Here is a 26,648-nt window from a genome sequence, read left to right as displayed (position 1 = left end):
GGGCCAATTGTGCGCCGCCCTATGGGACTCCCGATCACGGCCAGTTGTGATACAGCCCGGGATCGAACCAGGGTCTGTTGTGACACCACTAGTATTGAGATGCAGTGCCTTAGACCCCTGCGTCATTCGGGAGGCTGTGGGCTAAAATATTATAGATCTAAACCAGGGGTCCTTGGCTGTGGGCTAAAATATTACACATCTAAACCAGGGGTCCTTGGCTGTGGGCTAAAATATTATAGATCTAAACCAGGGGTCCTTGGCTGTGGGCTAAAATATTACACATCTAAACCAGGGGTCCTTGGCTGTGGGCTAAAATATTATAGATCTAAACCAGGGGTCCTTGGCTGTGGGCTAAAATATTATAGATCTAAACCAGGGGTCCTTGGCTGTGGGCTAAAATATTACACATCTAAACCAGGGGTCCTTGGCTGTGGGCTAAAATATTATAGATCTAAACCAGGAGTCCTTGGCTGTGGGCTAAAATATTACACATCTAAACCAGGGGTCCTTGGCTGTGGGCTAAAATATTATAGATCTAAACCAGGGGTCCTTGGCTGTGGGCTAAAATATTACACATCTAAACCAGGGGTCCCTGGCTGTGGGCTAAAATATTACAGATCTAAACCAGGGGTCCTTGGCTGTGGGCTAAAATATTACACATCTAAACCAGGGGTCCTTGGCTGTGGGCTAAAATATTACACATCTAAACCAGGGGTCCTTGGCTGTGGGCTAAAATATTATAGATCTAAACCAGGGGTCCTTGGCTGTGGGCTAAAATATTACACATCTAAACCAGGGGTCCTTGGCTGTGGGCTAAAATATTATAGATCTAAACCAGGGGTCCTTGGCTGTGGGCTAAAATATTATAGATCTAAACCAGGGGTCCTTGGCTGTGGGCTAAAATATTATAGATCTAAACCAGGGGTCCTTGGCTGTGGGCTAAAATATTACACATCTAAACCAGGGGTCCTTGGCTGTGGGCTAAAATATTACACATCTAAACCAGGGGTCCTTGGCTGTGGGCTAAAATATTATAGATCTAAACCAGGGGTCCTTGGCTGTGGGCTAAAATATTATAGATCTAAACCAGGTGTCCTTGGCTGTGGGCTAAAATATTATAGATCTAAACCAGGGGTCCTTGGCTGTGGGCTAAAATATTATTCAGCAGAACAACCACACCCAGACTGCACTGAGCTCTGATCCTACGATGGAGGACATGAGAGAAGAAGAGAGAGGGGGAGAGAGAGAAAGGAAGGGCTGTGTTTGTCTTGGCAGAGAGAAAGGGATGACTTCAGCTTCTTTAGAGGGATAACCTCGCAGAGTGCAGTGGGACACGAGAAAGAGAGTGGGAGAGAAAGAGTGAGAGAAAGAGAGCGGGAGAGAGAGACAGAGAAAGAGGTGGATAAGGAAGAGAAGAGAAAGCATACAGAATTCTGAAAGATGATATGATAAGCATGACTGAGCATTTGAAATATAACAACCAATATGGCCTCCAGACGTTGTTTTCAATGGTAATGTCCATTCTACTTATGCTAATTCTACGCATGGGTCTGAGTCATGAGTCACTGAGATCCTCCCTTTTCAGCATGCGTTCTCCCCTCTAATAAGCAACATACAGGATTTACCTGATCATGTTCATAATTTACATACATGTAGGTTTAGCCAGACGAGAGAATGCTAACAATATATTTAGCTACCGTTGCTTTTGGGCTTAACATTTTGGACAATTTTTAGCGTACAAAAGATCCTTGGGGATTAGTGATGTTATGGGTGTTTCTTATTACTTTTCTGAAACCTGGAGGGCAGGGCAACTCTGTGAAAGGTTAGGTAAGGTGTCTGTATATGAACTCCCTACATCCCTCCCTCCTCCCCCACCAAAAATGAGCCCATTTAGGCAGGTCATCTGTGGGAGGAAGCTTAGATACAGTGTCTGTACGATCCAGTGAATCGGCCCTCCCACCTAGCCAGCCTCCCTCTTCTCACCCCCTCAGCCCACCTCTCCCTACCCACCCCCTCAGCCCACCTCTCCCTACCCACCCCCTCAGCCTAGCTCCCCTACCCACCCCCAGCCTAGCACCCCTACCCACCCCCAGCCTAGCTCCCCTAGCCACCCCCTCAGCCCACCTCCCCTAGCCACCCCCTCAGCCCACCTCCCCTAGCCACCCCCTCAGCCCACCTCTCATTACACACCCCCTCAGCCCACCTCTCCTTACCCACCCCCAGCCTAGCTCCCCTAGCCGACCCCAGGAGTCTCATTTTGGCAGAGCTAGCCTAGCTGGAACATTCTGATCCAGCCCTGATCATCCAGTTCTGCTGTGGGTCTCTCGAGGGGGAGAGATACAGAGATGGGAAGGGAAATGGAGGGAGAGAAAGAGGATGAGGAAAGGACTGGTACATTTCATTCCTTAGACCCAGTTACCGGGCAGAAAAGCTCCACAAACGCTCCCTCTCCCAGGTAAAAGCCAGCTTTTCTCTCTCCCGCTCTAACACACACACACACACACACACACACACACACACACACACACACACACACACAGGTTAGAGCCGGGCACTAGGCAGGGGTCCATGAAAAAAGCCATTAATGATAGGGAGAGGGCTTTTAGAAGTAGACCAGCTGGAGAGACAAATAAACACACAGGAGGACACACACACACACACACACACACACACACAAAACACACATACACTTATACTCAAGGGCACGCTAAGGCGAGGTTTGCTTTCAAAACAAGCGTTCAAATGTACAAGAACTGTACAGGCAGAGACAGTACAGGCAGAGACAGTACAGGCAGAGACAGTACAGGCAGAGACATTCAGTAGGGTAAAAGGAAATCACGTAAATTAACCCGGATGTTTTCCTGAACAGAATTAAAACAAACGTACCTTAATTTTTCAGACTCTTCCTTTATTTCCTCTGAAACGAGAGAGAGAGAGAGAGAGAGAGAGAGAGAGAGAGAGAGAGAGAGAGAGAGAGAGAGAGAGAGGGAGAAACCGTTAGAAACATTGAGGTAACAGTCAAAGGGGAGAGTAAATTCTGCTGTATTTTACTAAACTAATGACATCATTGGGAATAGCAGACAGCAGGAACTGGCAGCAGTAATGAATAGAGCGGGTAGGGAGCCTGCTTATTAATGAATAGAGAGGTAGGGAGCCTGCTTATTAATGAATAGAGAGGTAGGGAGCCTGCTTATTAATGAATAGAGAGGTAGGGAGCCTGCTTATTAATGAATAGTGAGGTAGGGAGCCTGCTTATTAATGAATAGTGAGGTAGGGAGCCTGCTTATTAATGAATAGTGAGGTAGGGAGCCTGCTTATTAATGAATAGTGAGGTAGGGAGCCTGCTTATTAATGAATAGTGAGGTAGGGAGCCTGCTTATTAATGAATAGTGAGGTAGGGAGCCTGCTTATTAATGAATAGAGCGGGTAGGGAGCCTGCTTATTAATGAATAGAGCGGGTAGGGAGCCTGCTTAATAATGAATAGCGAGGTAGGGAGCCTGCTTATTAATGAATAGCGAGGTAGGGAGCCTGCTTATTAATGAATAGAGAGGTAGGGAGCCTGCTTATTAATGAATAGAGAGGTAGGGAGCCTGCTTATTAATGAATAGTGAGGTAGGGAGCCTGCTTATTAATGAATAGTGAGGTAGGGAGCCTGCTTATTAATGAATAGTGAGGTAGGGAGCCTGCTTATTAATGAATAGTGAGGTAGGGAGCCTGCTTATTAATGAATAGTGAGGTAGGGAGCCTGCTTATTAATGAATAGAGCGGGTAGGGAGCCTGCTTATTAATGAATAGAGCGGGTAGGGAGCCTGCTTAATAATGAATAGCGAGGTAGGGAGCCTGCTTATTAATGAATAGCGAGGTAGGGAGCCTGCTTATTAATGAATAGCAAGGTAGGTAGCCTCCTTATTAATGAATAGAGAGGTAGGGAGCCTGCTTATTAATGAATAGTGAGGTAGAGAGCCAACTTATTAATGAATAGCGAGCCTCCTTATTAATGAATAGTGAGGTAGGGAGCCTGCTTATTAATGAATAGCGAGGTAGGGAGCCTGCTTATTAATGAATAGCGAGGTAGGGAGCCTGCTTATTAATGAATAGCGAGGTAGGGAGCCTGCTTATTAATGAATAGCGAGGTAGGGAGCCTGCTTATTAATGAATAGCGAGGTAGGGAGCCTGCTTATTAATGAATAGCGAGGTAGGGAGCCTGCTTATTAATGAATAGCGAGGTAGGGAGCCTCCTTATTAATGAATAGCGAGGTAGGGAGCCTGCTTATTAATGAATAGCGAGGTAGGGAGCCTCCTTATTAATGAATAGAGAGGTAGTGAGCCTGCTTATTATTGAATAGCGAGCCTGCTTATTAATGAATAGCGAGCCTGCTTATTAATGACTAGTGAGGTAGGGAGCCTCCTTATTAATGAATAGAGAGGTAGGGAGCCTGCTTATTAATGAATAGTGAGGTAGGGAGCCTGCTTATTAATGAATAGCGAGGTAGGGAGCCTGCTTATTAATGAATAGCGAGGTAGGGAGCCTCCTTATTAATGAATAGAGAGGTAGGTAGCCTCCTTATTAATGAATAGTGAGGTAGAGAGCCAACTTATTAATGAATAGCGAGCCTCCTTATTAATGAATAGCGAGGTAGGGAGCCTCCTTATTAATGAATAGCGAGGTAGGGAGCCTCCTTATTAATGAATAGTGAGGTAGGGATCCTGCTTATTAATGAATAGCGAGGTAGGGATCCTGCTTATTAATGAATAGCAAGGTAGGGAGCCTGCTTATTAATGAATTAGCGAGGTAGGGAGCCTGCTTATTAATGAATAGCGAGGTAGGGAGCCTGCTTATTAATGAATAGCGAGGTAGGGAGCCTGCTTATTAATGAATAGCGAGGTAGGGAGCCTGCTTATTAATGAGAAGCGAGGTAGGGAGCCTGCTTATTAATGAATAGCGAGGTAGGGAGCCTGCTTATTAATGAATAGCGAGGTAGGGAGCCTGCTTATTAATGAATAGCGAGGTAGGGAGCCTGCTTATTAATGAGAAGCGAGGTAGGGAGCCTGCTTATTAATGAATAGCGAGGTAGGGATCCTGCTTATTAATGAATAGCGAGGTAGGGAGCCTCCTTATTAATGAATAGCGAGGTAGGGAGCCTGCTTATTAATGAATAGAGCGGGTAGGGAGCCTCCTTATTAATGAATAGCGAGGTAGGGAGCCTCCTTATTAATGAATAGCGAGGTAGGGAGCCTCCTTATTAATGAATAGCGAGGTAGGGAGCCTGCTTATTAATGAATAGAGAGGTAGGGAGCCTGCTTATTAATGAATAGCGAGCCTCCTTATTAATGAATAGCGAGGTAGGGAGCCTCCTTATTAATGAATAGCGAGGTAGGGAGCCTCCTTAATGTATAGTGAGGTAGGGATCCTGCTTTTTAATGAATAGCGAGGTAGGGAGCCAGCTTATTAATGAAGAGCGAGGTAGGGAGCCTGCTTTTTAATGAAAAGCGAGGTAGGGAGCCTGCTTATTAATGAATAGCGAGGTAGGGAGCCTGCTTATTAATGAATAGCGAGGTAGGGATCCTCCTTATTAATGAATAGCGAGGTAGGGAGCCTCCTTATTAATGAATAGCGAGGTAGGGCGCCTGCTTATTAATGAATAGCGAGGTAGGGCGCCTGCTTATTAATGAATAGCGAGCCTGCATATTGAATAGCGAGGTAGGGAGCCTCCTTATTAATGAATAGCGAGGTAGGGAGCCTGCTTATTAATGAATAGCGAGGTAGGGAGCCTCCTTATTAATGAATAGCGAGGTAGGGAGCCTCCTTATTAATGAATAGTGAGGTAGGGATCCTGCTTTTTAATGAACAGCGAGGTAGGGAGCCTGCTTATTAATGAATAGCGAGCCTCCTTATTAATGAATAGCGAGGTAGGGAGCCTCCTTATTAATGAATAGTGAGGTAGGGAGCCTGCTTATTAATGAATAGTGCATTTAGCTGATTATCTAGCTTCTCTCTCGTCCACAGCTCCTTGTAAATGTCTGGGTAGTCACAGCGAAATGTTGATGAATTCTGTAAGTGGGACACTTACAATGTTTGCAATGTGGATAAGAACCTCTTAAGACAGCAGGTAGCCTAGTGGTTAAGAGCGTTGGGATGCACACACTTACGTATGCATGCAAACAAACTCATTAAGAAGTTGGCCTGCAATGAGTATGTGAGTGTGTTTTACAATACACCCTCTTGTGTTTTGGTGTTGGGTAGACATTCCACACTCCAACACACCCAGTCATTGTGACAGTTCTAGACATGCCCTCACCGAGAGGAGTCTGGGTGCTGTGCCGACGTGCTGTGGCACAATTCACTCTGCTATGCACTGAGTGAATGTGGATTTTAGCTCTCTCAACACTGACTCAGGGGGAGTCTAGGAAGTGCTTAAAACATACAGTATAGCAACACTCACCAGAGCCCTCCAAAGAATACTACCCTCTTATTATTAACAATGGCCACTAAAATAGTGACAGCTCAATTATTGATATTGCTTCGAGGCTCATTTTTGCTTCAAAATCTACTTAAGGGTCAAGTTAGCGTGCTACAGTACATGTCATTTAATCAGGTGTGGTTTCAGGGCCACTTTACAGTCTAGTACGAGCAGAATAAAACACAAGCCTATAACAAGGGCTTTTTAATCACAGGCAGAGTCATTAAATCATTATTCACAGTCATTAAATCATTATTTATATTTCCTTTTAAAACAACTCTTCTACTCCATTTGCATACCAGAAAGTATTCAGACCCCTTGATATTCTCTAACTATTGTTACGTTACAGCCATATTCTAAAATATATTAAATAAAAACTGTTTCCCCAGCAATCTATACACCATATCCCATCATGACAAAGTGAAAACAGATTTCTAAAAACGTTCCCCCCAAAAATAAAATACTTTATTTACATAAGTATTCAGACCCTTTGCTATGAGACTCGAAAATGAGCTCAGGTGCATCCTGTTTCCATTGATTATCCTTCAGATGTCTCTCCAACTTGAATGGAGTCCACCTGTGATTTAGTTGATTGGACATGATTTGGAAAGGCACACCCCTGTCTATATAAGGTCCCACAGTTGACAGTGCATGTCAGAGCAAAAACCAAGCCATGAGGTCAAAGGAATTGTCCGTTAAGCTCAGAGACAGGATTGTGTTGAGGCACAGATCTGGGGAAGGGTACCAAAAAATGTCTGCAGCATTGAAGGTCCCCAAGAACACAGTGGCCTCCATTATTCTTAAATGGAAGAAGTTTCGAACCACCAAGACTATTCCTAGAGCTGGCCACCTGGCCAAACTGAGCAATCAGGGGAGAAGGGCCTTGGTCGGGGAGGTGACCAAGAACCCAATGGTCACTCTGACAGAACTCCAGAGTTCCTCTGTGGAGATGGGAGAACCTTCCAGAAGGACAACCCTCTCTGCAGCACTCCACCAATCAGGCCATTATGGTAGAGTGGCCAGATGGAAGCCCCTCCTCAGTAAAAGGCATAGGACAGCCCACTTGGAGTTTGCCAAAAGGCACCTAAAGACTCAGACCATGGGAAACAATGTTCTCTGGTCTGATGAAACCAAGATTGAACTCTTTGGCCTGAATGCCAAGCGTCACGTCTGGAGGAAACCTGGCACCATCCCTACGGTGAAGCATGGTGGAGGCAGCATCATGCTGTGGGGCTGTTATTCAGCGGCAGGGACTGGGAGACTAGTCAGGATCGAGCCAAAGATGAACGGAGCAAAGTAAAGAGAGATCCTTGATAAAAACCTGCTCTAAAGTGCTCAGGACCTCAGACTGGGGTGACGTTTCACCTTCCAACAGGACAATGACCATAAGCCCACAGCCAAGACAAGGCAGGAGTGGCTTCGGGACAAGTATCTGAATGTCCTTGAGTGGCCCAGCCAGAGCCCGGAATTGAACCCGATCGAACAGCTATTGAGAGACCTGAAAATAGCTGTGCAGTAACGCTCCCCATCCAACCTGACAGAGCTTGAGAGGATCCCAAATACAGGTGTGCCAAGCTTGTAGCGTCATACCCAAGAAGACTCAAGGCTGTAATCACTGCCAAAAGTGTTCAACGAAGTACTGAGTAAAGGGTCTGAATACTTATGTAAATGTGATATTTCATTTTTTTATTGTTATTTTTTTGTTGCTAAAATGTCTAAAAACATGTTTTGTCATTATGGGATATTGTATGTAGATTAACGAGTAAAATTTTCTTTAAATCAATTTTAGAATTAGACTGTAACATAACGTTGAAAAAGTCAAGGGGTCTGAATACTATCTGAAGGCCCTGTATATGAACAAGCATATAGGCTAGAGGATGGCTCTATGAACCTTCTGTGTCTCTGTAGAACTGATCTGACAACACCAGTCTGTCTGTATAGAGGACTGCTGCCTTGATCTGCACTGATCTGAAGACATGTCAGGCTACACCAGTCTGTCTGTATAGAGGGCTGCTGCCTTGATCTGCACTGATCTTAAGACATGTCAGGCTACACCAGTCTGTCTGTATAGAGGGCTGCTGCCTTGATCTGCACTGATCTGAAGACATGTCAGGCTACACCAGTCTGTCTGTATAGAGGGCTGCTGCCTTGATCTGCACTGATCTGAAGACATGTCAGGCTACACCAGTCTGTCTGTATAGAGGGCTGCTGCCTTGATCTGCACTGATCTGAAGACATGTCAGGCTACACCAGTCTGTCTGTATAGAGGGCTGCTGCCTTGATCTGCACTGATCTGAAGACATGTCAGGCTACACCAGTCTGTCTGTATAGAGGGCTGCTGCCTTGATCTGCACTGATCTTAAGACATGTCAGGCTACACCAGTCTGTCTGTATAGAGGGCTGCTGCCTTGATCTGCACTGATCTGAAGACATGTCAGGCTACACCAGTCTGTCTGTATAGAGGGCTGCTGCCTTGATCTGCACTGATCTGAAGACATGTCAGGCTACACCAGTCTGTCTGTATAGAGGGCTGCTGCCTTGATCTGCACTGATCTGAAGACATGTCAGGCTACACCAGTCTGTCTGTATAGAGGGCTGCTGCCTTGATCTGCACTGATCTGAAGACATGTCAGGCTACACCAGTCTGTCTGTATAGAGGGCTGCTGCCTTGATCTGCACTGATCTGAAGACATGTCAGGCTACACCAGTCTGTCTGTATAGAGGGCTGCTGCCTTGATCTGCACTGATCTGAAGACATGTCAGGCTACACCAGTCTGTCTGTATAGAGGGCTGCTGCCTTGATCTGCACTGATCTGAAGACATGTCAGGCTACACCAGTCTGTCTGTATAGAGGGCTGCTGCCTTGATCTGCACTGATCTGAAGACATGTCAGGCTACACCAGTCTGTCTGTATAGAGGGCTGCTGCCTTGATCGGCTTCATCGGTCTGCTCTCTGTGTTGTTCTTTCTCTCCCACTTCTATCTGTCTCTATGACTGGCTATTCTGTGTGTGTGTATTCATGTGTACTCACACATGTGTATGAGCATATGTGTGTCTGCCTATGTGTTTGTGCTTACGTGTGTACGTGCCTGTGTGCACATGTGTGTGTTTTAGTCTACAGGGGCTGTAAAGCTCCAGTGAGACAGTTTTAGTCTACAGGGGCTGTAAAGCTCCAGTGAGACAGTTTTAGTCTACAGGGGCTGTAAAGCTCCAGTGAGACAGTTTTAGTCTACAGGGGCTGTAAAGCTCCAGTGAGGCAGTTTTAGTGTACAGGGGCTGTAAAGCTCCAGTGACGTACAGTACCAGTCAACAGTTTGGACACACCTACTCATTCAAGTTTTTTTTTTATTTTCACTTTTTTCTACATTGTAGAATAATAGTGAAGACATCAAAACTATGAAATAATACATACGGAATCATGTAGTAACCAAAAAAAGTGTTAAACAAATCAAAATATATTTTATATTTGAGATTCTTCAAAGTAGCCACACTTTGCCTTGATGACAGCTTTGCACACAAAGCCTTTACTATCTCATCCTGGAATATCCAAGGCCTGAGGTCATCTGCCTTTGGCCTAAAGAGCAGGAACCTGGACTTCACCAAAGAAATCAGAAATACAGACATCCTACAAGAAACATGGTATAGAGGAGATGGACCCATTGGTTGCCCTCTAGGTTACAAAGAGCTGGTAGTCCCATCCACCAAACTACCAGGTGTAAAACTTGGAAGGGCCTCAGGGAGAATGCTAATTTGGTATAGAGCAGACCTAACTCAATCTTTTAAATTAATCAAAAACAGGAACATTTTATATTTGGCTAGAAAAACTAAAATGTTATCATGTGTGCTACCTATATCCCCCCACTAGAATCCCCATACTTTAATGAAGATTGATTTCCCCCTCCAGGATGGAGAAGCTAATATTTCCAGGCCCACGAACATGTACTAGTCTGTGGCGACCTAAATGCCAGAACTGGACAAGAACCTGACACTCTCAGCACACAGGGGGACAAACACCTACCTGGAGGTGACAGCATTCCCTCCCCATATGCCCCCCTAGGCACAACTACAACAACATAACCAACAAAAACGGGTCACAACTCCTGCAGCTCTGTCGCACACTGGGTATGTACATAGTCAATAGTAGACTTTGAGGAGACTCCTACAGTAGGTACACCTATTGCTCATCTCTTGGCAGTAGTATTATAGACTACTTTATCACTGACCTCAACCCAGAGTCTCTCAGAGCATTCAGTCAGCCCACTGACACCCCTATTAGATCACAGCAAAATTACAGTCAATCATGCATCAAAGCCAAAGAAACTGAATCAAATGAAGAAATTCTATAGATGGAAGGAAAGTAGTGTGGGAACCTACCAAAAAAACTATTAGGCAACAACAAAGTCAATCCCTTTTAGACAACTTCCTGGACAAAAGATTTCACTGTAATAGTGAAGTTGTAAACTTGGCAGTAGAAAACCTAAACAGTATATTTGACCTCTCAGCTTTCCTATCAAATCTAAACATTTCAAGCAGACAACCTAAGAAAATGAACAACAATGACAAATGGTTTGATGAAGAATGCAAAAACCTAATAAAGAAATTGAGAAACTTATCCAACCAAAAATATAGACCCAGAAAACTATGGTGAATCTGTCAGTACTTCCGCCGAAGTCGGCTCCTCTCCTTGTTCGGGCGGCGTTCGGCGTCACCGGCTTTCTAGCCATCGCCGCTCCATTTTTCATATATCCATTTGTCTTGTTTCCATACACACCTGGTTTTCATTTCCCCAATTAAGCTACTTGTATTTAACCCTCTGTTTCCCATCATGTTTTGTGTGTAATTCTTTCATGTTGCTGTGGTGTCTTTTTACGCGCTTTACTTTTGTCATGTTCCGTGGCCGATTAATTAGGGTCGATTTCAAGTTTTGGGCTAGTTTTCATAATCTGTCATCTGCATTTTTGGACACCGATTGTGGCCATTTACATGGCTCTCCACGAGGAGCCTGTGTGGCAGGCTGACTACCTGTTACGCGAGTGCAGCAAGGAGCCAAGGTAAGTTGCTAGCTAGCATTAAACATATCTTATAAAAAACAATCAATCTTAACATAATCACTAGTTAACCTGTTAGGGCTAGGGGGCAGTATTTGCACGGCTGGATAAAAAAAATGTACCCGATTTAATCTGGTTACTAATCCTACCCAGTAACTAGAATATGCATATACTTATTATATATGGATAGAAAACACTCTAAAGTTTCTAAAACTGTTTGAATGGTGTCTGTGAGTATAACAGAACTCATTTGGCAGGCAAAACCCTGAGACATTTTCTGACAGGAAGTGGATACCTGATGTGTTGTATTACCTTTAAACCTATGCCATTGAAAAACACAGGGGCTGAGGAATATTTTGGCACTTCCTATTGCTTCCACTAGATGTCACCAGCCTTTACAAAGTGTTTTGAGTCTTCTGGAGGGAGATCTGACCGAACAAGAGCCATGGAACGATGATGGCCCATTAGACACCTGGCGCGCGAGTTCATGTTGGGTACCCTCGTTCCAATTCGTTATAAAAGAGAATGCATTCGTCCACCTTGAATATTATTCATGTTCTGGTTAAAAAAGGCCCTAATGATTTATGCTATACAACGTTTGACATGTTTGAACGAACGTAAATATATTTTTTCCCCTCGTTCATGACGAGAAGTCCGGCTGGCTTAGATCATGTGCTAACAAGACGGAGATTTTTGGACATAAATGATGAGCTTTTTTGAACAAAACTACATTCGTTATGGACCTGTGATACCTGGAAGTGACATCTGATGAAGAGAATCAAAGGTAATGGATTATTTACATAGTATTTTCGATTTTAGATCTCCCCAACATGACGTCTAGTCTGTATCGCAACGCGTATTTTTCTGGGCGCAGTGCTCAGATTATTGCAAAGTGTGATTTCCCAGTAAGGTTATTTTTAAATCTGGCAAGTTGATTGCGTTCAAGAGATGTAAATCTATAATTCTTTAAATGACAATATAATATTTTACCAATGTTTTCTAATTTTAATTATTTAATTTGTGGTACTGACTTGACTGCCGGTTATTGGAGGGAAACGATTTCCTCAACATCAATGCCATAGTAAAACGCTGTTTTTGGATATAAATATGAACTTGATAGAACTAAAAATGCATGCATTGTCTAACATAATGTCCTAGGAGTGTCATCTGATGGAGATTGTAAAAGGTTAGTGCATCATTTTAGCTGGTTTTATGGTTTTGGTGACCCTGTCTTTGAATTGACAAAACATTACACACAACTCTTGTAAATGTACTGTCCTAACATACTCTAAATTTATGCTTTCGCCGTAAAACCTTTTTGAAATCGTAAAACGTGGTTAGATTAAGGAGATGTTTATCTTTCAAAGGGTGTAAAATAGTTGTATGTTTGAAAAATTTGAATTTTGACATTTATTTGGATTCAAATTTGCCGCTCTTGAAATGCACCTGCTGTTGATGGAGTGCACCACGGGTGGCACGCTTGCGTCCCACCTAGCCCATAGAGGTTAACTACACATGGTTGATGATATTACTAGTTTATCTAGCTTGTCCTGCGTTGCATATAATCAATGCGGTGCCTATTTATTTATCATCAAATCACAGCCTACTTCGCCAAACGGGTGATGATTTACAAGCGCATTCACGAGAAAAGCACTGTCAATGTGTACATAACCATAAACATCAACGCCTTTCTTAAAATCAATACACAAGTATATTTTTTAAACCTGCATATTTAGTTAATATTGCCTGCTAACATGAATTTCTTTTAACTAGAGAAATTGTGTCACTTCTCTTGCGTTCTGTGCAAGCAGAGTTAGGGTATATGAAGCAGTTTGGGCCGCCTGGCTCGTTGTGAACTGTGTGAAGACCATTTCTTCCTAACAAAGACCGTAATGAATTGGTTGTGCAATGTAACAGCAATACTTAGACTTAGGGATGCCACCCATTAGATTAAATACAGAACGGTTCCGTATTTCACTGAAAGAATAAACGTTTTGTTTTCAAAATGATAGTTTCCGGATTTCACCATATTAATGACCTAAAGCTCGTATTTCTGTGTGTTTATTATATTATAATTAAGTCTATGATTTGATATTTGATAGCAGTCTGACTGACCCGTGGTAGGCAGCAGCAGGCTCGTAAGCATTCATTCAAACAGCACTTTCCTGCAATCAATAGTCAAAGGTATATGAAATACAAATGGTAGAGAGAGAAATAGTCCTATAACAACTCCTATAATAACTACAACCTAAAACTTCTTAACTGGGAATATTGAAGACTCATGGCAAAAGGAACCACCAGCTTTCATATGTTCTCATGTTCTGAGCAAGGAACTTAAACGTTAGCTTTTTACATGGCACATATTGCACTTTTACTTTCTCGTGTTTTTGCATTATTTAAACCAAATTGAACATGTTTCAATATTTATTTGAGACTAAATTGATTTTCTTTATGTACAGTTGAAGTCGGAAGTTTACATACACCTTAGCCAAATATATTTAAACTCAGTTGTTTTCACAATTCCTGACATTTAATCCTAGTATAAATTCCCTGTCTTAGGTCAGTTAGGGTCACCACTTTATTTTAAGAATGTGAAATGTCAGAATAATAGTAGAGAGAATGATTTATTTCAGCTTTTATTTCTTTCATCACATTCCCAGTGGGTCAGAAGTTTACATACACTACATTAGTATTTGGTAGCATTGTCTTTAAATTGTTTAATTTGGGTCAAACATTTCAGGTAGCCTTCCACAAGCTTCCCACAATAAGTTGGGTGAATTTTGGCCCATTCCACCTGACAGAGCTGGTGTAACCGAGTTAGGTTTGTAGGCCTCCTTGCTCGCACAAGCTTTTTCAGTTCTGCCCACAAATGTTCTATAGGATTGAGGTCAGGGCTTTGTGATGGCCACTCCAATACCTTGACTTTGTTGCCCTTTAGCCATTTTGCCACAACTTTGGAGGTATGCTTGGGGTAATTGTCCATTTGGAAGACCCATTTGCGACCAAGCTTTAACTTCCTGACTGATGTCTTGAGATGTTGCTTCAATATATCCACATAATTGTCCTTCCTCAGGATGCCATCTATTTTGTGAAGTACACCAGTCCCTCCTGCAGCAAAGCACCACCACAACATGATGCTGCCACCCCCGTGCTTCACGGTTGGGATGGTGTTCTTCGGCTTGCAAGCATCCCCATTTTTCCTCCAAACATAACAATGGTCATTATGGCAAAACAGTTATTTTTTTGTTTCATCAGACCAGAGGACATTTCTCCAAAAAGTACGATCTTCGTCCCCATGTGCAGTTGCAAACCGTAGTCTGGTTTTTTTATGCCGGTTTTGGAGCAGTGGCTTCTTCCTTGCTGAGCGGCCTTTCAGGTTATGTCGATATAAGACTCGTTTTACTGTGGATACAGATACTTTTGTACCCGTTTCCTCCAGTATCTTCACAAGGTCCTTTGCTGTTGTTCTGGGATTGATTTGCACTTTTCGCACCAAAGTATGTTCATCTCTAGGAGACAGAACGCGTCTCCTTCCTGAGCGGTATGACGACTGAGTGGTCCCATGGTGTTTATACATGTGTACTATTGTTTGTACAGATGAACGTGGTACCTTCAGGCATTTGGAAATTGCTCCCAAGGATGAATCAGACTTGTGGAGGTCTACCATTTTTTTTCTGAGGTCTTGGCTGATTTCTTTTCATTTTCCCATGAGGTCAAGCAAAGAGGCACTGAGCTTGAAGGTCTTGAAATACATCCACAGGTACACTTCCAATTGACTCAAATGATGTCAATTAGCCTATCAGAAGCTTCTAAAGCCATGACATCATTTTCTGGAATTTTCCAAGCTGTTTAAAGGCACAGTCAACTCAGTGTATGTAAACTTCCGACACACTGGAATTGTGATACAGTGAATTATAAGTGAAATAATCTGTCTATAAACAATTGTTGGAAAAATTACTTGAGTCATGCACAAAGTAGATGTCCTAACCGACTTGCCAAAACTATAGTTTGTTAACAAGAAATTTGTGGAGTGTTTGAAAAACGGGTTTTAATGACTCCAATTTAAGTGTATGTAAACTTCCCACTTCAACTGTATGTTTATTTATTTCCCCTTTTGTACTTTAACTATATTGCACGTTACAACACTGTATATAGACATAACATGACATTTGAAATGTCTTTATTCTTTTGGAACTTCTGTGAGTGTAATGTTTACTGTTCATTTTGTATTGTTTATTTCACTTTGGTTTATTATCTATTTCACTTGCTTTGGCAATGTAAACATGTTTCCCATGTCAATAAAGCCCCTTAAATTGAAATTGAATTAAGAGGAGAGAGAGAGAGAGAGAGAGAGAGAGAGAGAGAGAGAGAGAGAGAGAGAGAGAGAGAGAGAGAGAGAGAGAGAGAGAGAGAGAGAGAGACAGAGAGAGAGAGAGACAGAGAGACAGAGAGACAGAGAGACAGAGAGACAGAGAGACAGAGAGACAGAGAGACAGGAGAGCAAGAGAGAGTTCCATAACGTTCTGTTCAAGAGCAGCTGAACTCTTAACACATTCTTGTATGGATCAAGACAAGCTGACATCCATATATCTGACCTCTGCACCTCACTGAATAGCCCATAACCTGCTAGAGCCTGACGCATACATATTTCATATGGACAAGCCTACAGATTTGTTCTGCCTCAAACATATTACCCGCAGCCATCCAATCCCACAAACCTAGATGCATTCTTTCCTTGGCTAGATCCCAAACACAAACAGAGAGCAGGGTAGTATTATTTCAAACCAGTGTTTCTCATTCAAGTGTGCACATTTAAGTTCCAGCCCAGTACTTACACCCCCAGGAATGGATTGCGCAGTCACCACCCATAGCAACATCAGAAGACAGGTGTCTGCTGAAAGACCTTTGTAATATAGCAGTGTTAACTCAGTCCTGGCTGGGAGAGTTGTGAAGATGAAACCGAGGCTCTGTGCTACTGTGACTGTTCAGACAACATGTCCACTGCATAGCTTTTTACTGTTTCATAAAGTCAGATTCAAATACAAGAGAGTGTAAGGAGCCATAAGAACGTAGTGATATTAATTCAATAGGCATACATCGGCCCAGTATTGGCTAATCTCTTGGGCATACATCGGCCCTGTATTGGCTAATCTCTTGGGCATCCATCGGCCCTGTATTGGCTAATCTCTTGGGCATCCATCGGCCCTGTATTGGCTAATCTCTTGGGCATCCATCGGCCCTGTATTGGCTAATCTCTTGGGCATCCATCGGCCCTGTATTGGCTAATCTCTTGGGCATCCATCGGCCCTGTATTGGCTAATCTCTTGGGCATCCATCGGCCCTGTATTGGCTAATCTCTTGGGCATCCATCGGCCCTGTATTGGCTAATCTCTTGGGCATCCATCGGCCCTGTATTGGCTAATCTCTTGGGCATCCATCGGCCCTGTATTGGCTAATCGCTTGGGCATCCTTCGGCCCTGTGTTGGCTAATCGCTTGGGCATCCATCGGCCCTGTATTGGCTAATCTCTTGGGCGTCCATCGGCCCTGTATTGGCTAATCTCTTGGGCGTCCATCGGCCCTGTATTGGCTAATCGCTTGGGCGTCCATCGGCCCTGTATTGGCTAATCTCTTGGGCGTCCATCGGCCCTGTATTGGCTAATCTCTTGGGTGTCCATCGGCCCTGTATTGGCTAATCTCTTGGGCGTCCATCGGCCCTGTATTGGCTAATCTCTTGGGCATCCTTCGGCCCTGTGTTGGCTAATCTCTTGGGCATCCATCGGCCCTGTATTGGCTAATCTCTTGGGCATACTTCGGCCCTGTATTGGCTAATCTCTTGGGCATACTTCGGCCCTGTATTGGCTAATCTCTTGGGCATACTTCGGCCCTGTATTGGCTAATCTCTTGGGCATCCTTCGGCCCTGTATTGGCTAATCTCTTGGGCATCCTTCGGCCCTGTATTGGCTAATCTCTTGGGCATCCTTCGGCCCTGTATTGGCTAATCTCTTAGGCATACTTCGGCCCTGTATTGGCTAATCTCTTAGGCATACTTCGGCCCTGTGTTGGCTAATCTCTTAGGCATACATCGGCCCTGTATTGGCTAATCTCTTGGGCATATATTGAGTTGTTAAAACCAAGGCACACAGAAAGTGTTGGCTTGGAACGTTGGGGTATGTTATCTTCACTGTGAGCTACATCAGGTAATTAGTTGAATGTGTAGGTAGTGTTTAGGAATAATTGTCACCAGTGGCGTTGAGTGCTGAAACCATGGCAACACTAAGAGTTAACCAGCGCCCTCGGTGAGACAGACAGACAGAGTAATATCCTGGACACCCCAGGAAGTTTTTATTGATGTGAAACTGGATCCCCAATTTGGTGCCTATCCCTCCCAAATAATCCCATTTAACTGAGATACAAACACACACAGACACAAAAGACACACACACACACATGAATGTCCATGACTTAGGCACACACACACTCAGAGACACATACCGCAATAGGGTGATCTATTATTCATTCAAATCTCATTTTCACCAAGTGAACCATGATAGTACTTTTGTCTCCCAATGCTGTTATGAATACAGTCAATGTTATGTGACTAACTTCACCTCTTGTTGCCTGTCTCTCCGCCCTATAATTTACCATCTCTTCCACAAGTCACTGAGTCCTAACATTCACCAAGCAGCACTATAAACAACACATTAGAAGTCATATTTATCCTATTCATCCTGTACTGTCTGTGTTCTGGTCTGCTGTAGTAGGTCTGCTGTAGTAGGTCTGCTGTAGTAGGTCTGCTGTAGTAGGTCTGCTGAGAGCTGGCGTTGACAGGCCTTGTGTTAAGTGTGTTTGGGTGTTCTGGGTTTGTCCAATCAAAGGGCATAAACACTGACTAGCATGCTTCCCCACCAGTAGCCTCTCAATCACACATGACAATGCTGATGCCCATCTGAGCGAGAGAGTGCTCAATGTAATTGAAGAATCCATACACTCTAACCACTTCTGGGAAAATTGGAACCCACTAAACAAACCACAACACGAAGAGTTATCTATCCAAAATGGAGATGTATGGATAAACCACTTCTCTAATCTTTTTGGTTCTATAACAAAGAACAAACACCAAAAACATATACATGATCAAACACAGATCTTAGAAAAAACTATTAAAGACTACCGGAACACACTGGATTATCCAATTACATTGAACAAAAGGCCTGTGGTGTTGATGGTATCCTAAATGAAATGATACAATATGCAGACCACAAATTCCAAATGGCTATACTTAAACTCTAACATCATCCTCAGCTCTGGCATCTTCCCCAATATTTAGAACCAAGGACTGATCACCCCAATCCACAAAGGTGGAGACAAATTTGACCCCAATAACTACTGTATGTTATGCATCAACAGCAACCTTGGGAAAATCATCTGCATTATCATTAACAGCGGACTCGTACATTTCCTCAGTGAAAACAATGTACTGAGCAAATGTCAAATTGGCTTTTTACCAAATTACCGTATGACAGACCACATACTCACCCTGCACACCCTAATTGACAAACAAACAAAACAAAGGCAAAGTCTTCTCATGCTTTGTTTATTTCAAAAAAGTGTTTTGACTCAATTTGGCATGAGGGTCTGCTATACAAATTCAAAAGAGACTAGGTCAGATTTTTAAAAAGAAATCCTGTTATTTCCAGATGGGAATAAAATATAAACGTTATAAACTTTGCACTAGTGTAAACCAATCCCTTTAGTAAACTCTAAAATGTCAGCCCAGGCCCCAGCCCTGCAGTCATCTCTACTCTTTCCATGCTATCTAAGCACGTGTGAGGTTTGGCTGTGTAGCTGCTTTGTCCCCCGAATCCTAGAACAGCCATCCTCATATACAGAATGGCAGTGTGAAGGGGGTTTATAACTCCCTGACCCCCCTGGACTCCAGTCTCACTGCCTAGCTGCACCAGAAGGAAGGCGATTGGATGGGAGAGGGCTATAGGAGATTTATTCATACCAAAAAACACAGGAACATACACTCACAATTACACAACATCAGACACAGATACAGACACACGCACAAATACACGGCTAACAGACACGCATTCACACACACACACACACACACACAAGTCATGTACTTCCCATCTGAAAACGGATACTACTCACCTACACAACACCAATGGAGAAACAGAACACTTACTGAAATTCATACACAACATCCAACCCATCAGTCTCCACTGACACTTCATATTCTTTAGGTAATGGTAATGCCCTGGCCAGAGCCCAGCTAACAGCTACTGTGCTACCGGCCACTTCCTCATTCTGCTAAGGATAGTGGATTTGTTTACATTGAATTAAGAGTGGGCCAACCAGCAAACCCTCTATTTCTCTCTCTGATAGACCACAACAACACAAACACTGAAACATGGATGAGAGGGTGACAGAGGTTGCTCTGCTCAGTAAAGTAACCCTAATTCCCCTGACCTGAAAGCACAACCACTCCATAAACAAACTGTTCCTGACCCTATATTCATACTGTACCCTCTGTCCTTCTGTTGAAAGAACCGGTGGATCTGAGCTCATGACCGACGCACCTCAGATCAGACCACTATGATGCAATCCACAGCAAATGGAGTACAGTCAGCACACATCAAGAACACAGAAACGCTATCAGACTGCTGTGAGACAAACATGACTGTAGATACGACAGAGACAGAGGGACAGAGAGCGAGCGAGAAAAATACTTGAAATCAGTTATAGAACCCACCCATTATGGTTGTGAGGTCTGGGGTCCGCTCACCAACCAAGAATTCACAAAATGGGACAAACACCAAATTGAGACTCTGCATGCAGAATTCTGCAAAAATATCCTCTGTGTACAACACCAAATAACGCGTTCAGAGCAGAATTATGCCGATACCCACTAATTATCAAAATCCAGAAAAGAGCCATTCAATTCTACAACCACCTAAAAGGAATAGATTCCCAAACCTTCCATAACAAAGCCATCACCTACAGAGAGATGAACCTAGAGAAGAGTCCTCTTAAGCAAGCTGGTCCTGGGGCTCTGTTCACAAACACAAACAGACCCCACAGAGCCCCAGGACAGCAACACAATTAGACCTAACCAAATCATGAGAAAACAAAAAGACAATTACTTAACACATTGGAAAGAATTAACAAAACTTGAATGCTATTTGCAAACTTGAATGCTATTTGGCCCTAAACAGAGAGCACAAAGTGGCAGAATTCCTGACCACTGTGACTGACTCAAACTTAAGGAAAGCTTTGACTATGTACAGACTCAGTGAGCATAGCCTTGCTATTGAGGAAGGTCGCCGTAGGCAGACCTGGCTCTCAAGAGAAGACAGGCTATGTGCACACTGCCCACAAAATGAGGTGGATACTGAGCTGCACTTCCTAACCTCCTGCCAAATGTATGACCATATTAGAGACACATATTCCCCTCAGATTACACAGATCCATAAAGAATTCGAAAACGAACCCAATTTTGATAAACTCCCATATCTACTGGGTGAAATAACACAGTGTGCCATCACAGGGGCAATCAATATTTGTGACCTGTTGCCACAAGAAAAGGGCAACCAGTGAAGAACAAACACCATTGTAAATACAACCCAAATTTATGCTTATTTATTTTCCCTTTTGTACTTTTAACTACTTGCACATCGTTACAACACTGTATATAGACATAATATGACATTTGAAATGTCTTTATTCTTTTGGAACTTCTGTGAGTGTAATGTTTACTGTTAATTTTTATTGTTTATTTCACATTGGTTTATTATCTATTTCACTTGTTTTGACAATGTAAACATGTTTCCCATGCCAATAAAGCCCTTGAATTGAATTGAGAGAGTGCGAGATAGTGAGAGAGAGAGAGAGAGAGAGAGAGATGTATGCCCACAGAATCACAACAAGCCTTCCTCAGATGACAGGCTCGTCACTTCACTGAGACTCAGAACTATGGGATGGCTTCTTGATAATACTGGATTGGATGATAGTACTGGATTGGATGTTTGATACAACAATTGCCTGACAATAGGGGGCTGGCCAGTGGCCACTGAGACAGACTAAGAAACAAAACCTGCTCCAAACTGAAAGCTGCTCACTTCTAATGATTACCAAAGACTGCTGAGTCACAAGAAACTCAGGCTAAAACAAAGACAAAGTCCTCATCAATCCTCCTTTCGTCAATGGGTATTAAATTAGTATTGGGAGGTTTATCTGGGAGCAAGCACACACACACTAGGGATGCACAATATAAATCGGCGAACATATCGGAATCCGAAGATATTAGCTAAAAATGGCAACGTCGGTATCGGCCCGATGTCTTGTTTAACGCCGATGTGCAAAACCGATGTCAAAGCTAACGTGCATACCTTTATAAATTGTTTTCTTTTGTTGATTTTATATAACAACATTCCAACCGCGTTTAGCATGAGCTATTCAATTAGGGCATAATTCTACTATTTGTATCACTGTCAATGACATACTTTTATTTTCAAGGCTAACCGCAAAGTCCACTATTGTGGATAATCCTCATTGTGGCTAGCTTCACATAGATGGGTCCGACCACCATTAATCAAATAAGAACTGTCTTATAAATTAGGGTTATTTTAGATGATGACACCTAGCTATATAGTTAGCGAGCTAACTATAGCTACTGAAACGGATTATGTCATTTTGCTATGTTTTTGGGGAAGAACATTATTTGGATCCATTAGCTAGCTAGCGAGACAACTTTACCAGCATCATAGCATACGTATCGATGAATCATTGTGACATGAAATACAAGTGATAGTGTACTCAATGTGTAATGACTACGTAAAAAATGTATGAATGCGTTCAATTATTATGTAACTTTCAGGCATATTCAGGTCCTGATTGGTCAACAAGCTTATTTGACACATGAAATAGTGTTATTTCACATGTATCTTTTTTGACACGCAAAGACCCAAACGGCGTTCCATAGAAATCCTGGTTGAGAATGAAACGACTGAACAAATGAACAATGAAACAGCACAGCAAGTAAGTGAAAGAAATAGGTTTTGATTATGTTTTACTGGTAATGGGAACATAAGTAAATGCCAACAAAATAACTTTTTGGTCAGTGTGGTGTGTAGTTAACCTTGATTTAACTAGGTAATTCTTATTTACAATGACGGCCTAACCCGGCCAAACCCGGCCGACGCTGGGCCAATTGTGCGCCGCCCTATGCGACTCGAAATCACAGCCGGATGTGATACAACCTGGATTCGAACCAGGGACTGTAGTGACGCCTCTTGCACTGAGATGCAGTGCCTTAGACCGCTGCGTCCATGTGTGTGTGTTAACTATACTAGAATGCTTAAAAGGTCGCTAAAATTTTATCGGTATCACTATCGATTTTTTTTGGCCAGGAAAATATCGGATATCAGTCTCGGACAAAAATGTCATATCGGTGCATCACTAACACACACACTTTTTGTACAGATGAGTGGCACAGTTTGATGATGCGTACAGACTACTTCACCTGGACAAAAGACTCCTGCTGACTCAAGCTGTTTGATCAATACTACTAATTCAATAAGCACCCCCTGCTCTGGCAGAGAGATGTACACACACTGCAGAGCATCGCGTTAGAAAGAGAGGAAAGACTAAGAGTACAATAACAATAACAACCTAGCCTCATTCAGCAGCCACTGCTGTGCTATAGCTTCCTCACGGTGAGCGACTAAGAGTACAATAACAATAACAACCTAGCCTCATTCAGCAGCCACTGCTGTGCTATAGCTTCCTCACGGTGAGCGACTAAGAGTACAATAACAATAACAACCTAGCCTCATTCAGCAGCCACTGCTGTGCTATAGCTTCCTCACGGTGAGCGACTAAGAGTACAATAACAATAACAACCTAGCCTCATTCAGCAGCCACTGCTGTGCTATAGCTTCCTCACGGTGAGCGACTAAGAGTACAATAACAATAACAACCTAGCCTCATTCAGCAGCCACTGCTGTGCTATAGCTTCCTCACGGTGAGCGACTAAGAGTACAATAACAATAACAACCTAGCCTCATTCAGCAGCCACTGCTGTGCTCATAGCTTCCTCACGGTGAGCGTACATGATAAGAAGTCACTAGGGGAGTGGGACTGAGAGGTGAGGGGAGTTTTCAGTGGGACATGTTTTACCTTCTCTGTGAGGAGCTGCTCTGCAGAAAGGTATTGTGTCAGATCAGAGGGAAGAGAGGGGGAAGAGGGCAGGACAGGAGGAGAGGGGGAAGACGGCAGGAGGAGAAGGGGAAGACGGCAGGAGGAGAAGGGGAAGACGGCAGGAGGAGAAGGGGAAGACGGCAGGAGGAGATGAGGAAAACGGCAGGAGCAGAAGGGGAAGACGGCAGGAGGAGATGAGGAAAACGGCAGGAGGAGAAGGGGAAGACGGCAGGAGGAGAAGGGGAAGACGGCAGGAGGAGAAGGGGAAGACGGCAGGAGGAGATGAGGAAAACGGCAGGAGCAGAAGGGGAAGACGGCAGGAGGAGATGAGGAAAACGGCAGGAGGAGAAGGGGAAGACGGCAGGAGCAGAAGGGGAAGACGGCAGGAGGAGATGAGGAAAACGGCAGGAGGAGAAGGGGAAGACGGCAGGAGGAGATGAGGAAAACGGCAGGAGCAGAAGGGGAAGACGGCAGGAGGAGATGAGGAAAACGGCAGGAGGAGAAGGGGAAGACGGCAGGAGGAGAAGGGGAAGACGGCAGGAGGAGATGAGGAAAACGGCAGGAGGAGAAGGGGAAGACGGCAGGAGGAGAAGGGGAAGACGGCAGGAGGAGAAGGGGAAGACGGCAGGAGGAGAAGGGGAAGACGGCAGGAGGAGAAGGGGAAGACGGCAGGAGGAGAAGGGGAAGACGGCAGGAGGAGATGAGGAAAACGGCAGGAGCAGAAGGGGAAGACGGCAGGAGGAGATGAGGAAAACGGCAGGAGGAGAAGGGGAAGACGGCAGGAGGAGAAGGGGAAGACGGCAGGAGGAGATGAGGAAAACGGCAGGAGGAGATGAGGAAAACGGCAGGAGGAGAAGGGGAAGACGGCAGGAGGAGATGAGGAAAACGGCAGGAGGAGATGAGGAAAACGGCAGGAGGAGATGAGGAAAACGGCAGGAGGAGATGAGGAAAACGGCAGGAGGAGATGAGGAAAACGGCAGGAGGAGATGAGGAAAACGGCAGGAGGAGATGGGGAAGACGGCAGGAGGAGATGAGGAAAACGGCAGGAGGAGATGAGGAAAACGGCAGGAGGAGATGGGGAAGATAAGAGGGGGAAGGAAGGAAATTGTTCAACGGTCAGACACCATAGACAGATCAGGACACAGAAAGACCGCAGACTTTTCTCATGCTCTATGTGTCACACACACACACACACACACACACACACACACACACACACACACACACACACACACACACACACACACACACACACACACACACACACACACACACACACACACACACACACACACAGTAGGGGGTCACGGGTCAATTTCATTCTCAGGTTCGGTCACCTGAGCTGTGTGGGTGAGCATCCTGTCTCCTGCAGTCAGTGGCATTTCCACATCAAAGGCATTCCACCCATCTGAATCTAGCATGGATCCAATACCGATTGAAACGCCTTAGACACGGCACCCCTGTGTGTGTGGTTCTGTCTCGGGGGAAGTGTGTGAGAGTTAAAATGTTCCTTTCTTTGTAGACACGACATCTCAGCCACAATGTAGCACATCAGCCTTGGGCTGCTGAGACACAGTCAGCCACACGCTTTGTTATCAAGGGAAGATATTACATTTCAAATGCCACCGCTTTTCAAGATGAGAGTCCCTTCAGTGATCCTGGACTGCCTGTGTGCATCTCTTTCTACGTGGCCTACTTTCTTAAGGAAATCAGAAAGGCAGTGGTGAGGTTATCAACATGCAGACCAGTCTCTCTCAGTTGCTCCTTAACCCCTATTCCAGGGTCAGATATTATCTCACACCATGAAGATTAACATTAGGACCAGGGTTGATTAATCAGATCCAAGGTCTGTGTGTAGGTGGCAACCTCCAATTCAATCTCTCCCCTGAGCATTGGTAAACAGGGGGCAGCTGTTGCTGCCATAGCGAGCCAGAGGAAAATCTGCCCATATGGGATTTCCACTATGCTGGGTGGAAGGAAAGGTTGCACTGCAGTAATTACATTTGGAGAGGAGAGGAGTGGAGAGGAAGAAGGAAACACTGGCTGCCAGAGGTTGTCTGGACGACCTGGTGTGTGTGTGTGGGCCCATTGGACCACGGACTCCAGCCTGCCTACTCACCCAGACCTGCTGAAGCCTCTGTCTAATCATGGGAATCACTACACTGACTGAAGCTTGATTTCTGCTCCACCAGGGCATAATTATTAATTACACAGTTATTGAGGTCTTTCTTTTACAAGAATCCATGTGAAATATTTATGCAGTGTAAACACAGATTGGTGATTCTGCAATATTTCCCCCAAATTCAATGCATTGCAATTTCCTCTAGTGGTATTGATTTATTGTACTGGACTACATATGATATACACGTATACAGTTGAAGTTGGAAGTTTACATACACTTAGGTTGGAGTCATTAAAACTCGTTTTTCAACCACTCCACAAATTTCTTGTTAACAAACTATAGTTTTGGCAAGTTGGTTAGCACATCTACTTTGTGGATGACACAAGTAATTTTTCCAACAATTGTTTACAGACAGATTATTTCACTTATAATTCACTGTATCACAATTCCAGTGGGTCAGAAGTTTACATACACTAAGTTGACTGTGCCTTTAAACAGCTTGGAAAATTCCAGAAAATGATGTAATGGCTTTAGAAGCTTCTGATAGGCTAATTGACATCATTTGAGTCAATTGGAGGTGTACCTGTGGATGTATTTCAAGGCCTACCTTCAAACTCAGTGCCTCTTTGCTTGACATCATGGGAAAATCTAAAGAAATCAGCCAAGACCTCAGAAAAAAATTGTAGACCTCCACAAGTCTGGTTCATCCTTGGGAGCAATTTACAAATGCCTTAAGGTACCACGGTCATCTGTACAAACAATAGTACGCAAGTATAAACACCATGGGACCACGCACCCGTTATACCGC

The 26,648-nt window shown here is 43.9% G+C and overlaps 1 protein-coding gene across 3 annotated transcripts in view; it reads right to left on the bottom strand.

The window, feature by feature from the left end:
• The window catches only part of LOC106590401 (brefeldin A-inhibited guanine nucleotide-exchange protein 1), a 95,080-nt gene that overhangs the window by 58,087 nt on the left and 10,345 nt on the right, over positions 1–26,648 (bottom strand). For all 3 annotated transcript variants that reach the window (XM_014181380.2, XM_014181382.2, XM_014181383.2), the window contains exon 2: positions 2,887–2,917. In XM_014181380.2, the coding sequence (XP_014036855.1) occupies positions 2,887–2,917 (31 nt within the window). The remainder of the gene's footprint in view (positions 1–2,886; positions 2,918–26,648) is intronic.

Source organism: Salmo salar, chromosome ssa29 (assembly GCF_905237065.1).
Source record: "Salmo salar chromosome ssa29, Ssal_v3.1, whole genome shotgun sequence".
Classification (NCBI taxonomy): Eukaryota; Metazoa; Chordata; class Actinopteri; order Salmoniformes; family Salmonidae; genus Salmo; species Salmo salar.
Note: the sequence above shows the minus strand (reverse complement) of the source record. Positions and strands in the feature narration are given on the sequence as shown.